The following is a 13,880-nucleotide window of genomic DNA, read 5'->3' on the forward strand; positions in this document are numbered from 1 at the left end:
AAACACCTTGAGGCCTCAGACAGGTCCATTTTGTGGTAGGCACTGTATATATGGATAATAGGAGACAGGTCCTACCCCTGAACATTAAGAAATCTAACAAAAAGAAAAGGAGTACTTGTGGCACCTTAGAGATTAACACATTTATTTGAGCATAAGCTTTCGATGCATTTGATGAAGTGAGCTGTAGCTCATGAAAGCTTATGCTCAAATAAATTTGTTAGTCTCTAAGGTGCCACAAGTACTCCTTTTCTTTTTGCGAATACAGACTAACACGGCTGCTACTCTGAAACCAGAAATCTAACAGGCTCTCTGCGTACAGGTGATCTTGCAGGACACACTAGTTGAAGATGATGCACTGGAAGATTTTCAAGAAGCTTGTGAAAGACACATCAATAATGGTTATAATGCAGTAAAGGATTTTTGGGGCAATGAAGCAGGTACAACTCCTAAATCTGAGTCCCAGGAGGCACTTCTGAATATCATTATAAATTAGGATTCATTTCCATGGAAGCCAGATAGGGGAAAGCTCAGTGAACCTTCCAAACTGCAACTGTAGAGAGGATTTGAGTAATATGTAAACAGAACGCTCAGAAATCTAACGAAAGGCATAAAAATGGGATAGAGTCAAGCTATATGGACCAAAGCACTGTTTGGTCATGTTGATGGTTGCTCCTTATGCAACAACATGCATTAGTGAGGTGAATATGGTGTTCATGTAGAGGTGGATAAAGGTTTCGATTTGCCCTCTTCCTATCCCCAAGAACTGTACAGAAATTGCTGCCTATTATATGGTAAAATATGGTAGCTCATTTGCAGAAGCATGGCCAAGCTTCTTATGTTTATGAGATTGGTAATTACTACTACTTTGTTAACCGGATTTAATGTGTCACATTGATGCATGTTTCAATCAAGCTTAACTTTAAAAAAAAAATTGTTTAAAAAAGGCAAATGCATGGAAAGCAAGTGTTGTAAACACTTCTTTTTTTAATTTACGTTTTTATTGAACAGCTCTTTTGTGTGTAAAAATTGAGCCTTTTAGTTTCTATTCTCTGAAGGTCATAGTAAGTCCTCAGTGTAATTCTAAATATAGAATCTTTTCATCCATGCTTTCGATTTTTTTCATGAAATTGCCTTTCCTGAGGGAAAATAGAACTACATCTTCACAGCTAATTTATGATCTGTAGAAGACAAGAATAGTTGAGAACCTAGCACACATACTTATGTTTAGTAACTGTATACTTCAAAATTCTGTGAAAATGAAATAAAACCAATTGTAATATTTTAGGCTATCCTAACTGAAATCTAGTTTTCAGAAAATAGTTGTGAGTTATTAATACTGATTTGTTTAATTAACAATTAACCACACTAAATCCTACAATGATTTGGCCCCTTTTCAGCAGATCTTTTAAGTATTTACAATCAGCTTGAAAATCCAATTTTAATTTTTGAACTAGCATTATTCAGAGACAATAAGGGAGTTAGGAAACAAATGGCATGATAGTTCTTAAAAATGTACAAATATATACAAAGTACTTACATTAAAACATGATTGGAATCAATTTATATACTGCTGCGTAAGCCATTTATTGTTACAGACTTACTACAAACCAGTTAAATACATACACTTGGATAACAGAGAAGCTTCAGGTGTTCTCAAAGCAGAGGTAGAAGCATAGGGGAGTTATGCCACAGTTTAGAATCAAACTGAGCTGTAATATGGTATTTACAGCTCATGGTGGATAGGTCTATAAATGTACTAGTAACTCAGGGAACGGTCTCAAGTAATTTAAGTTCAGGAAAAGTTAATGAGCTGGAGGGCAAAGCATAAATTCAGCTTTGCACACGAATTCTGGTGGGACTGGTTTTGTTGCATTCAGCCTGTTGATACTAGTAGATGGTTCTGAGCTCTTAAAGCTTGATCCTGGGAGGTGCTCCAAACAAGGCACTCAGCAAGGATTAGGGAATTAGGAGAAAATTCTAATTGCACCTGCAGACTTCCTTCCGACATACAAAACAGCAGCATGAGCACGACTTATGAGGAGTTGGTTTGTTGTTTTCAGCAGAAGGGAAGCCAGCAGTGGATCAACTTTGATCTGGCAGGAACTGTTGTTTAATTCATGCCAGGGTACATTGGTATGACTTTGCTGTATTAAAAAGAGAGAGATGGGCACAATAACTCAGTAGACAAGGTATTTCAGTCCAGCACTAAGCCTTTGCACAATGTGTTGGCCTATCTTTCTACTTTCTTTAGAGCTTTACATTTGCATTGCCTTTATGTAAATATATACATACAGAAAAGAAAAGGCATGCGTTCTCTTCTCTGTATCCCTACAGTAACTTAACAGACAAGTTCTATTGGGTAGGTTTGTCCTCATTGTCACCTTGGCTAATCATTCTAACTGCTCTGTACATAACACAGTGCTGTGGTTTCATGTCACTCATAAATATGTATGTCAGGTTACTGTTTCCTTTTAGAAAAGGGTGTAATATATACAGTTAAAGTTCAGCCTTCACGCAAACGTAAAATGGAAACAATCCATTGACTTTACAATTATTCTTTTATAGTTCCATCTTAAAAGTATTTGTAACACTACTTCCTTTTAAAGCCCTTGTTTTTCCTGTTAATACTATTGGGTTAAACACATTCTTTGTCTATGATGTTGTAAACACTCCTACAGCAGCAGGCTTTGATACCTTAAATATTCGTCGCATCTGACAAAGTGGGTATTCACCCATGAAAGCTTATGCTCCAATACATCTGTTAGTCTATAAGGTGCCACAGGACTCTTTGCCGCTTTTACAGATCCAGACTAACATGGCTACCCCTCGGATACTAAATATTATAGAGTAACACAGATCTAAATCATACTTGTCTTACTCACATGAGCCTACCTATTGATCTAGCATGAGGAAGCAAGAAGAAGACACAGCAGAACTGCCTCGGAGATCTGTTTCTGAAAATTTACCATTGGTTTTAACAATTTTATGAAGTAAACAGCCCTACATATAGGAAGTTTTTTATTTTTTGTTAAACTATGAGCCAAATTCTGTAGTCCTTGCTTTGGAGTTTTGCCTGAAAAATATTTTCTTCCATTCTGTCATTTGAACATGAATGTTTATGATTATGTCATTGTACAACATATTTTGAGACAGTAATGCAATCATGTATAATAAGGAAATCCGTTTTGTAGGAGGTCTTTTTGTTGTGTGCATATCAATGCATGGATTATCGTTCAAAAGGGAAGTGGAAGTGAGTGAGTCATATAAATGCAGTGCTTTTAAATGAGGAAGATGGCTTGTTCTCTCAATTGCAAGGAGATTGCATCTGGTGTGTGCATGTTGGGCAAGAGTGCATAATGGTGAAGAAAAAAAAAAGCATCCTTGAAGGTTTGAATGAAAGTTTGAATGAAAACTCTGCAGTGAGTGAGCTCTCGTGATTGCCCCAAACCAGGTTTTATCTGAGGTACTTACATAGCTCCCATTACATCAGCATGCCTCACATATTTACCCCCACAACATTCCTCTGAGGGAGGGATCATCTCAGTTTTACAGCAAGGGACCAGAGACTTATGACAACTAAGCAACTTGCCTAACATCTCGTAGGAAGTCTGTGTCAGAATAGGGAAGTGAAACTGGGTCTCTGGTGTCCCAGGCTCCCACTTTAGCCACTGGGCCATCCTTCCTCTCCTGGTCAGCCCTTCGATAAGTAAATATTGGATATGGATTTATGATTACATAATACATTTTCTTATGACCCCACGTAAGTGGATATGCACTATGGTTTTTAGAAATAAAATGGCATACGTAAAATACTCAGTGGCACAATAAGAGCGGGTATGAGGAAGCCATTTTATTATCTTTGTGTAAATTATCTTGTAAAGTGTCACAGACTGATGAAAGGTAAGCCATTCAACATGAAGATTGACACTGATCCTCACTCAGGTGGACCATTAGAGAATCTTCTTAAAGTGTGGGTTAGCTTTAACTTTGAATGGTAGGAGCCTGATTCTGCTTTCTGTTATATCATTGTAACATTGTTACAGTACTTCATTACATACAAAAAGAAAAGGAGTACTTGTGGCATCTTAGAGACTAACAAGTACTCCTTTTCTTTTTGCGGATACAGACTAACACGGCTGCTACTCTGAAACCTGTCATTATATACAGAAATGCTGCTGCTTCCCCTCATACACTCAAATCAATAGACTGACTCTGCATTTACACTAGAATAGCTGAGAGAAGATGTTGTCCCTTTGGCTCCTGTCAGGGTGTTTCACCACCTTAACTTTCTTTAGAGACAGATTTGAAATGAAATACATTTAATGTAGAATTTGTGATCTACTCTTAACCCTATATTGTATTGTAGGTGATTCAGAAAGTCCAGAAGAAAGGACTACTGAGAAGACCACTAGATCTAATGTTGGCTATATATCTCATCCTAGCAACTGGGTTTTGCATATTTAGGGGCATGGTAAGTGTAAGGGGCAATAACAACCTGGGATCTCTTAAGTTTTATTCACAAAGCTTTTACATCTGTTGCTCTTCAAAAGGAAGTGAGAAAACGTATGTACTATATGCAAACCAAGGGCCCAGTTAGCTCCCAACAAAATGGAAAACTTCTCAGTGGGAGCAGGACTGGGCCCTAAGAATATGAAGGAGAAATGAAGTGTCTGTGGCATTATTAGAGAGACAAGGTAGGTGAGGTAATACCTTTTATTGGTCCAACTTCTGTTGGTGAAAGAGATAAGTGTTAGAGCTTACACAGAGCTCTTCTGTAAGCTTCTCTCTCTCACCAACAGAAATTGGTCCAATTAAAGATATTACCTCACCCACCTTGTCTCTCTAATATCCTGGGACCGACACGGCTACAACACTGCATGTAGCATTATTGTAATTACTGTAGCTTTGCCTCTCCATTTGCATTGTGTGAAATTGGTTTTCTGAAAGAGACTAGCTATATGACCCCCAAAGAGCAACAGAGTAACGACAGCCCAAGTGTGGCTCACAGTGACCTAAAAAGCATGTCATTCATTGGTTTTTTTTGGTGGTCTACTGTTAATATATTAATGAACAATACCATGGATGCACACAAGCTAAATTAAATCTGCATTCATGTCTTTCTAAAACATAGACACGTAACTAAACTCACATAGAAAAACATGCAGCTTGCATTATGAGTGAGAGAGTAGAATCTTTTTATCTGAGAACTATGTTGGGTTTATCCCAAGTCTCCTGAAATTGTAAATGTCTCATTCTTGCCTATCAAGTATAGATTGTTTTAAATTAACTTTGTCTATGGATTTATAATACATCTGATAGCTTTGAAATTTCAGAGGGAATCACACAGAATTTAAAATACTTTCTTCTTGGAGCAGTGGTAAACCTACTCCTAGGGTCAGTTTTGAAGTATTTGCTGCTCTAGGCAAAATGGAAATTGCACACTACTGAGTAAACAATCACTAAACATTTTGGTGCCCTAGACAACTGCCTGGTCTGCATATTTGGTTGCGCTGACCCTGTTTAGACCTTAATTCATATATCAGGTGATCAGAAGTAACTTTATCAGCAATTTGTTCTACTTAGTGCATGTCACTCTTTTGTAGTTCTTCTGGCTTGTATTATTGCTTTACTTTTGCTCTCTGGTCATATTTCTGAGAAAATTTGCCTTCAGAAATCTTTTAATTTTTGTTTACTTCTGTCTTGTTACTGGCATCTTCATTTGTTGCCGCTCAGGACACTCCCTAGTTCTGTTGGTGCTGGCTAACTGAATAAAACACAAAGCAATGTGGAAAGAGATGACACATTTTTCACAGTGTAATCTCTTGCCCAAGCACCCAGCTACAGGCTGCCATGCCACTTCCTCATTTTTTCTGAGCTTCTTTTCCTATCCCATTTCACTACCCAGTTCTTCTCCCATTGTAGGAACTGTTTCAGTGACATCACTTTCTCAGCCATGGATGGAATGAACAGCTTTCTATTAAGCTCCAGTAATTGTGGCAATATGTTATTGGCCAATAAACTGTGGTTCCTCAGTACAGACATACACCTGTTTTTCAGATGTGTCTCCCTCTCCAAGATGTGCCATTGGCATGTACAGTGGGAATCTTTGTATTTTTCCCAAACCCAGACTTACAAAAGCCAGTGTAGTTGTCAGCTGCAATACACACAGCTGGGCCTTGTCAGTAATTTAGACACCAGCAATGTCTCCTGGGAAAGCTCTTATTAAGCTGCTGTTGAAACTGATGGATCATTTTAGAAAAGTATTGAGTACTTTGTAATCATTGCTTGTTTTCATGAATTCAGCTCCTTGACATAGTAGTTGGGTCACCATGGAGTTTTTTGGCAAATTTGTTCTTTAGTTTGTTGGATTTTCTCTCTCTCTTTTTTCCTCATTACAGTTTTTTATAGTAGCTGGTTTTGGAGTTCGCATCATTCTCCACTATTACCTTATTGCAGCACAGCTCTTGTTTAAATCTCTACATAAACTCTACAGTATATGCTTACCTGATTTTTCTACTATTGGGTGAATTTCCATTAGGCATTATGGATTGGGTCAAAGCCTAGTTGTCAGTACAAATAAAATAATGTTATGGACCACACATACCTGGTATACTAGCTTAAATACTTTCCAGTGAAAAACTAAGACTACTAATGCTGTCCTAGTAGCTAGAGCACTAAACTAGGACTCAGAAGTCCTAGCTTCTATTCCAGCCTCTGTCACTGATCTGCTGGGTGACCTTGGGTAAGTCCTTACCCCTCTCTGTGTCCCAGTCTCCTCATTTGTAAAATGGGGACAATGATGCTCACCTTCCTTTATAAAAGTGCCTTTGAGATCTACTGATGACTATACTATCTAACTGTTATATAGCATTTTTTTTGCTCTATGAACCATTCAAGGGACCTGTGAGGCAGGCAAAGGGAAGACTAGATTTCAACAGTGACGTCAGCCCATTTCTGTGATGGTGACCAAGTGGATCACCTTGGCAAAGGACCCAGTCCCTTCTGGCCTGTAAGCAAGCCTTCTGTGTGGCAACCGCGAGCACAGTTGTAGGGCCCACAATAGTAAGGGTGAGGTTAGTTTGGTTTAGAGTGACTTCTTTGATCACATGCAATTTTTAACATCTCTGTAGATTGCTTTGGATTGCCCTGCTGAACTCTGCCGGTCATATATTCAACTTCACGAGCCCTATATCAAGGATCCTGCTGCTTATCCTAAACTTCAGGTAAAGAACTAACTATTACGTATGGGATGTTCTAAAATTATGGGTGAACAGGCACAAATATGAAGCAACAGGTTTCACTGGGCTTACCAATGAGGGTGCTAACTGTGATGTGGCATCTGCCCACTGGGAGTGAGACTGAGACCATTGTGCATTTCACATCGGCCTCTGAACAGCCATGACAAGATAACATTTGTTTATCATTGAGCTGGGTTGGATTCAGACTGGGGACCTAGCAGTGATGGGTTACGTATTTTATCATTTGACCACCCAGTCCCTTTTAATATATTCCCCAGGCCAGATCCTTAGCCCCTCTTTAGTCCCCTTTGTGCTGCTCTGCATGTGCAAAGTGGACTTAAAGTTGCCTTTAAGGCACCAAATGAGGATTTCCCTAGTGCAGTGGTTCCCAAACTTGTTCTGCCGCTTGTGCGGGGAAAGTCCCTGGCGGGCTGGGCCGGTTTGTTTACCTGCCACATCCGCAGGATCGGCCAATCATGGCTCCCAGTGGCTGTGGTTCGCTGCTCCAGGCCAATGGGAGCTGCTGGAAGCAGCACGGGCCGAGGGATGTGCTGGTTGCTGCTTCCAGCAGCTCCCATTGGCCTGGATCAGCGAACCACGGCCACTGGAAGCCGCGATCAGCTGAACCTGCGGACGCGGCAGGTAAACAAACCAGCCCGGCCCGCCAGGGGCTTTCCCTGCACAAGCGGTGGAACAAGTTTGGGAACCACTGCCCTAATGTAATAGCAACCTAAACAGGTAAAAGGGTGGTGTAGATAGGAAATCTAGCCCTATATTTACCCTTTCTCTTCTGTATCACCACTGACACATTCCTCTTTCCTGTAAAACCACACAGCATCCTTTGCCAAGCCTGTTTACTTGATCATCGCATGAGGGTTGACCTGAGGGTTCTTAATACCCACAATACTTCTATTTTTAAAAATGACAAACACTGAGATGCATAGTGTCATTTATAGGGAGGCAACCAAATGAGTAAACCTCAAATGAAGGATTTGCCTTTTCTGTTAGAAATCCATTCTGGCAACAAGCTGAATGAAGAAGCTTCACTCTGGAAAGTGGTGGGGTTCTGGAGTATTATGATTTCATTATTTGGAGAATCTTTGTGGAGTGTTCTGTTTATCTACAGGGATATCTTTCATCATCTGCAAACATCCTCTAGAGAACATAATCTTGGAATATTCCAATTTCTCTGTCAGCAATCGGCTGATTCCTAAATAGACCTCTCTCTGAAAACACAAAACAGCTCATGTTTCTGTTTAAAATGCAGATGCTGACATACATGTTCTACTCTGTGCCTTATTATATGATCGCACTGTATGGCCTACTGGTGCCTGGTTGTTCTTGGATGCCTGACTTAACCCTTATACATGCTGGAGGACTAGCCCAGGTATTATAGTTATTTCTTTGTAAAGATATTCATTGGTGAATTTCTAGTTGATAATGCTGTAACTAGAGAAATCTCACATAGGTAAGGAGCACCAATTCACAACCTTATGCTGGTTTTATGCCAAAGTAATTCAGATGACTTCAACAATTACACCAGCATAAAACCACCATCAGGGAGTAGAGAATCAGGCTCAATAGGTGCATCTCAGGTGTGACATCATTGCCTTGGAAGACAGTTTTTTCTTTAGCTGCATATTTTTATCTGGCTTGTTTGTATTATTTAAGCCTTATTAAATGCTGTACATTTCCCTAAAGAAACCAAATATTTGGGGTAGGATGGGGTGGGGGGTGTTAAGCCATAACATCTACCCACTTTTTAAAAAGATAGTTAAATATTCTCATTGAGACACTCAATGTTTTGGTCAAGTGAATGGTTTAAAAAGAGTCTCATTGGTGAGAATAGCTGTTAGTTGCACGGTGGACAATATCAGCTATTTTCTTAGCACTACAGCTACTTCTACAGCACAGGGGAGCTTCCAGTGTCATTTCTAACACATATTCACGTTCATCTCCAAAAAATTTCATGTTCTTCCCAAGACCCACACTTGCTCAACTCATTCCATCCTGATTTTGTTAAATAAATGTTTATGATTAAATGGTGACTTATATAATGTGCAATAATTGGTGACACAAACCATAAGACAAAATAATTTGTCAAAAAAAAAATTCCACACAGGTAAATTGACCTGGCCTAGAGTACACATACAGAGCTATTTACCATTTGAGACAGGACACTTATAAAAAGTCCGGTATAACACATCTAATTGATTTGCCTTATATGTGGCAAAATGAAGGACCCCATAATATTTAGAGGATGGAGAAAATTTGGGCCTGAAGCTGTCACAACAACTCGAGGATAGTGCTAGAACACAAGGATACAAAGGTAATTGTCATGCTGTTGGGCTAATTGAGATTCTTGAATGCACTGGTGCATCTGGGCCATAGATGAATATCTGTGATTACATGGTTAGATTATACATGCTTACAACACAATTTAACTACCCAATACGGTGATAAGAATTGTCTTTAGCAACCGAGTAGTAAGACTTTGTCTCAACTACAAGCTGTTAGTATACAGTCCAAGATTGCCAATTTTTCCCAGCATGGAGATAGCATAGAATCATGGGACTGGAAGGAACCTTGAGAGGTCATCTAGTCCAGTCCCCTGCACTCATGGCAGGACTAAGTATTATCAAGATAATTCCTGACAGGTGTTTGTCTAACCTGCTCTTAAAAATCTCCAATGATGGAGATTCCACAACCTCCCTAGGCAATTTATTCCAGTGCTTGATCACCTTGACAGTTAAGAAGTTTTTCCTAATGTCCAACATAAACCTCCCTTGCTGCAATTTAAGCCCATTGCTTCTTGTCCTAGCCTCAGAGGTTAAGAAAAACAGTTTTTCTCCTTGCTCCTTGTAAAAACTTTTTACATACTTGAAAACTGTTATGTCCCCTCTCAGTCTTCTCTTTTCCAGACTAAACAAACCCAATTTTTTCAATCTTCCCCCATAGGCAGGGCCAGATTAACTCTCCTGTGGGCCCGGGGCTATTAGATTTTGTGGGGCCCCTGTATACAAGTCTTTTTCCTAATTTAAAACAAAATTATCACAATTATGGCATCGAGGCTATTAATGCTACACTAAACTTGCCTTTTAATTAACAAAAAGCCATTCTGTGGTTACATTTCAGTCTTAAAACATGTAGAATATAGTTAATTTAATTTAAAATAGCCTACTTCTTACCTTAGAACAGCTGTTATATTAGTTTCTTTCTGGGAGAGAGTTTGAGTGCAGGAGGGGATGCGGGCTCTGGGGGGTAGTCTGGTGCAGGAGGGGATTCTGACCTGGGGCAGGGGGTTGCGGTGCAGGAGGGGGTGCAGGGTCTTGGAGGGAGTTTGGGTGCAGGAGGGGATTCTGACCAGTGGCGGGGGTTGGGGTACAGGAGTGGGTGCAAGGTGCAGGCTCTGGCCGGGAGATGCTTACCACAGGCAGCTCCCGGCCAGCGGCACAGCAGGGCTCAGGCAGGCTGCCTGCCTCCATGCCGTGGCCTCTGCTGCTCCCAGAAGCGGACGGCTGCTGGCACGTCTCTGCCTGCCCCAGGAGGGAGGGGGACAGCATGTCTCCGTGCACCACCTGTGTCCGCAAATGCTGCCCCCGCAGCTCCCATTGGCCAGTTCCAGTATGGCCACGGCATGCAGGCAGCCTGCCTGAGCCCTGCTGCGCCGGGGCACCCTTAGCCCTGGGCTGCAGCCCCTAAAGCCCCTGCGTTAATCCGGCCCTGCTCATAGGTGATGTTTTGTAGACCTTTAATAATTTTTATTGCTCTTCTCTGGAGTCTCTCAATTTGTCCACATCCTTCCTGAAAAGTGGTGCCCAGAACTGGACACAGTACTCCAGTTGAGGCCTAATCAGCTCAGAGTAGAGTGGAAAAATTACTTCTCGTGTCTTGCTTACAACACTCCTGCTAATAAATCCCAGAATGTTGTTTCCTTTTTTTGCAACAGCATTACACTGTTGACTCATATTTAGCTTGTGATCCACTATGACCCCCAGATTCCTTTCCTCAATATTCCTTCCTAGGCAATCATTTCCCATCTTGTATGTGTGCAACTGACTGATCCTTTCTAAATGGAGTACTTTGCATTTGTCCTTATTGAATTTCATCCTATTTACTTTAGACCATTTCTTCAGTTTGTCCAGATCATTTTGAATTTTAATCCTATCCTCCAAAGCACTTGCAACCCCTCCCAGCTTGGTATCATCCGCAAACTTTATGTGTACTGTCTATGCCATTATCTAAATCATTGATGAAGATTTTGATCAGAACTGGACCCAGAACCAACCCCTGCAGGACCCCACTCGTATGTCATTCCAGCATGACTGAACTACAGATAACTACTTTCTGGGAACAGTTTTCCAACCAGTTTTGCACCCACCTTCTAGTAGCTCCATCTAGGTTCCATTTCACTAGTTTGTTTATGAGAAGGTAATGCGAGACAGTATCAAAAGCTTTACTAAAATCAAGATATACCATGTCTAACGCTTTTTCCCTATCCACAAGGCTTGTTACCCTGTCAAAGAAAGCGATCAGGTTGGTTTGACATGATTTGTTCTTGACAAATCCATGCTGACTGTTACTATTCACCTTATTATCTTCTAGATGTTTGCAAACTGATTGTTTAATTATTTGCTCCATTATCTTTCCGGGTACAGAAGTTAAGATGACTGGTCTGTAATTCCCCAGGTTGTCCTTATTTCCCGTTTTATAGATTGGCACTATAGTTGCCTTTTTCTAGTCTTCTGGAATCTCTCCCGTCTTCCATGCTTTTCAAATATAATCGCTGATGGTTCAGATATCTCCTCAGTCAGCTCCTTGAGTATTCTAGGATGCATTTCATGAGGCCCTGGTGGCTTGAAGACATCTAATTTGTCTAAGTAATTTTTAACTTGTTCTTTTCCTATTTTAGCCTCTTCTGATCCTACCTCATTTTCACTTGTATTCACTATGTTAGACGTCCAATCACCACCAACCTTCTTGATGAAAACTGAAACAAAGAAGTCATTAAGCACCTCTGCCATTTCCACATTTTCTGTTATTGTCCCTCCTCCCCCGCATTGAGTAATGGGCCTACCCTGTGCTTGGTCTTCCTCTTGCTTCTAATGTATTTGTAGAATATTTTCTTATTATCCTTTATGTCTCAAAGGATGTCTCAAGCTAGTTTGATCTCATTTTGTGCCTTGGCCTTTCTAATTTTGTCCCTACATACTTGTGTTATTTGTTTATATTCATCCTTTGTAATTGCACTTAGTTTCCACTTTTTGTAGGACTTTTCTTTAATTTTTAGATCATTGAAGATCTCCTGCTTAAGCCAGGGTAGTCTCTTGCCATACTTCCTGTCTTTCCTACGCAGTGGGATCGTTTGCTCTTGTGTCCTTAATAATGTCTCTTAGAAAAACTGCCAACTGTCTTCAATTGCTTTTCCCCTTAGACTTGCTTCCCATGGGATTTTATCTACCAAGTCCTGTGCTTTGGACGATTTGTTTGTTGTTGAAAAAAAGCCTCATCCACCTCTTTTTCCTGGTTTGGGGCAGTGAGTTGTATGGGCCCATAGTGCCTGGGCTCCAGCAAATTCAGGGCCCAGGGGGCCCGGCTCCGCCAATGTTCGGGGCCGGATCTCTCCCTCTGCCCTGCCTGCCGCCCCCGCGCGCTTCCCTCGGAGTGTCCCCCGGCCCCACCTGCCGCCCCCATGCACCTCCCCCGAGCGTCCCTGCCTGCCCTAGGCAGCGGGCGGCTGCCCCCTGCAGCTCCACACTGCACTCCCTTGCCGGCCGCTTCCGGCTACAAGGGAGCAGCGCTGAGGGCAGGCTAAGGCAGCTGCTGCACCTGCAGAGGGAGGAGGTGCATGGCAGCCCTCCCACAGCAGGCGACTCTGAGCGGGGGGACGGGACTCATCCTGGCTGGACCTCCTGAGCAGCAGCCTGGGGGGGGCTTGGGTGAGTGTCATGCTGGGGGGACCAGGAAGGGTCCCCCCTCCCACAGAGCTCCCTGTTGCCGACAGGGAAAGGGCTGGGGGGGGAGTCCTCTTTGGCCCCCCACCCCAGCCCCAGGGCAGCCTACCTGCTGTACCCCAAACTCCTCATCCCCAGCACCCAAACCCCCTCCTGCACCCCAGCCCTCTATCCCAGTCCAGAGCCTGCACCCAGCACCCAAACCCCCTCCCGCACCCAAACTCCCTCCCAGAGCCTTAGGTCGGAAGGGAGCGGAGAGGGGGGAGAGACTTGGACCTGTTCTGGGCACCACCAAAAATTACACAAACCTGCCACTCCTGTCCTGGTTAGGTGGTCTGTAGTAGACCCCTACCATGACATCACCCTTGTTTTTTACCCCTTTTATCCTTATCCAGAGTCTGTCTCTTATTTCCATCTCAACCTCAGTCCAAGTGTGTACATTTTTAATATATAAGGCAACACCTCCTCCCGTTTTTCCCTGCTGGTCCTTCCTGAGTAAGCTGTACCCTTCTATACCAATATTCCAGTTGTATATTATCCCACCAAGTCTCTGTGATGCCAATTATGTCATAGTCGTGTTTATTTACTAGCATTTCGAGTTCTTCCTGCTTATTCCCAGAGATATATGATAGCCACGTATATCATAACTCACATATCAGAGTGGAATTTGGCAAGATTTGTAAATGGA

General features: G+C 41.8%; 1 protein-coding gene across 7 annotated transcripts in view; it reads left to right on the forward strand.

Moving 5' to 3' along the window:
* The window catches only part of TM6SF1 (transmembrane 6 superfamily member 1), a 32,718-nt gene that overhangs the window by 11,926 nt on the left and 6,912 nt on the right, over positions 1–13,880 (forward strand). For 6 of the 7 annotated variants that reach the window (XM_073304060.2, XM_073304053.2, XM_073304055.2 and 3 more), the window contains 3 exons: positions 4,367–4,471; positions 7,131–7,223; positions 8,506–8,625. In XM_073304060.2, coding sequence (XP_073160161.1) covers positions 4,367–4,471; positions 7,131–7,223; positions 8,506–8,625 — 318 coding nt within the window. The remainder of the gene's footprint in view (positions 1–4,366; positions 4,472–7,130; positions 7,224–8,505; positions 8,626–13,880) is intronic. The other variant, XM_073304057.2, reaches the window with a different exon arrangement.

Source organism: Lepidochelys kempii, chromosome 10 (genome assembly GCF_965140285.1).
Source record: "Lepidochelys kempii isolate rLepKem1 chromosome 10, rLepKem1.hap1, whole genome shotgun sequence".
Lineage (NCBI taxonomy): Eukaryota > Metazoa > Chordata > Testudines > Cheloniidae > Lepidochelys > Lepidochelys kempii.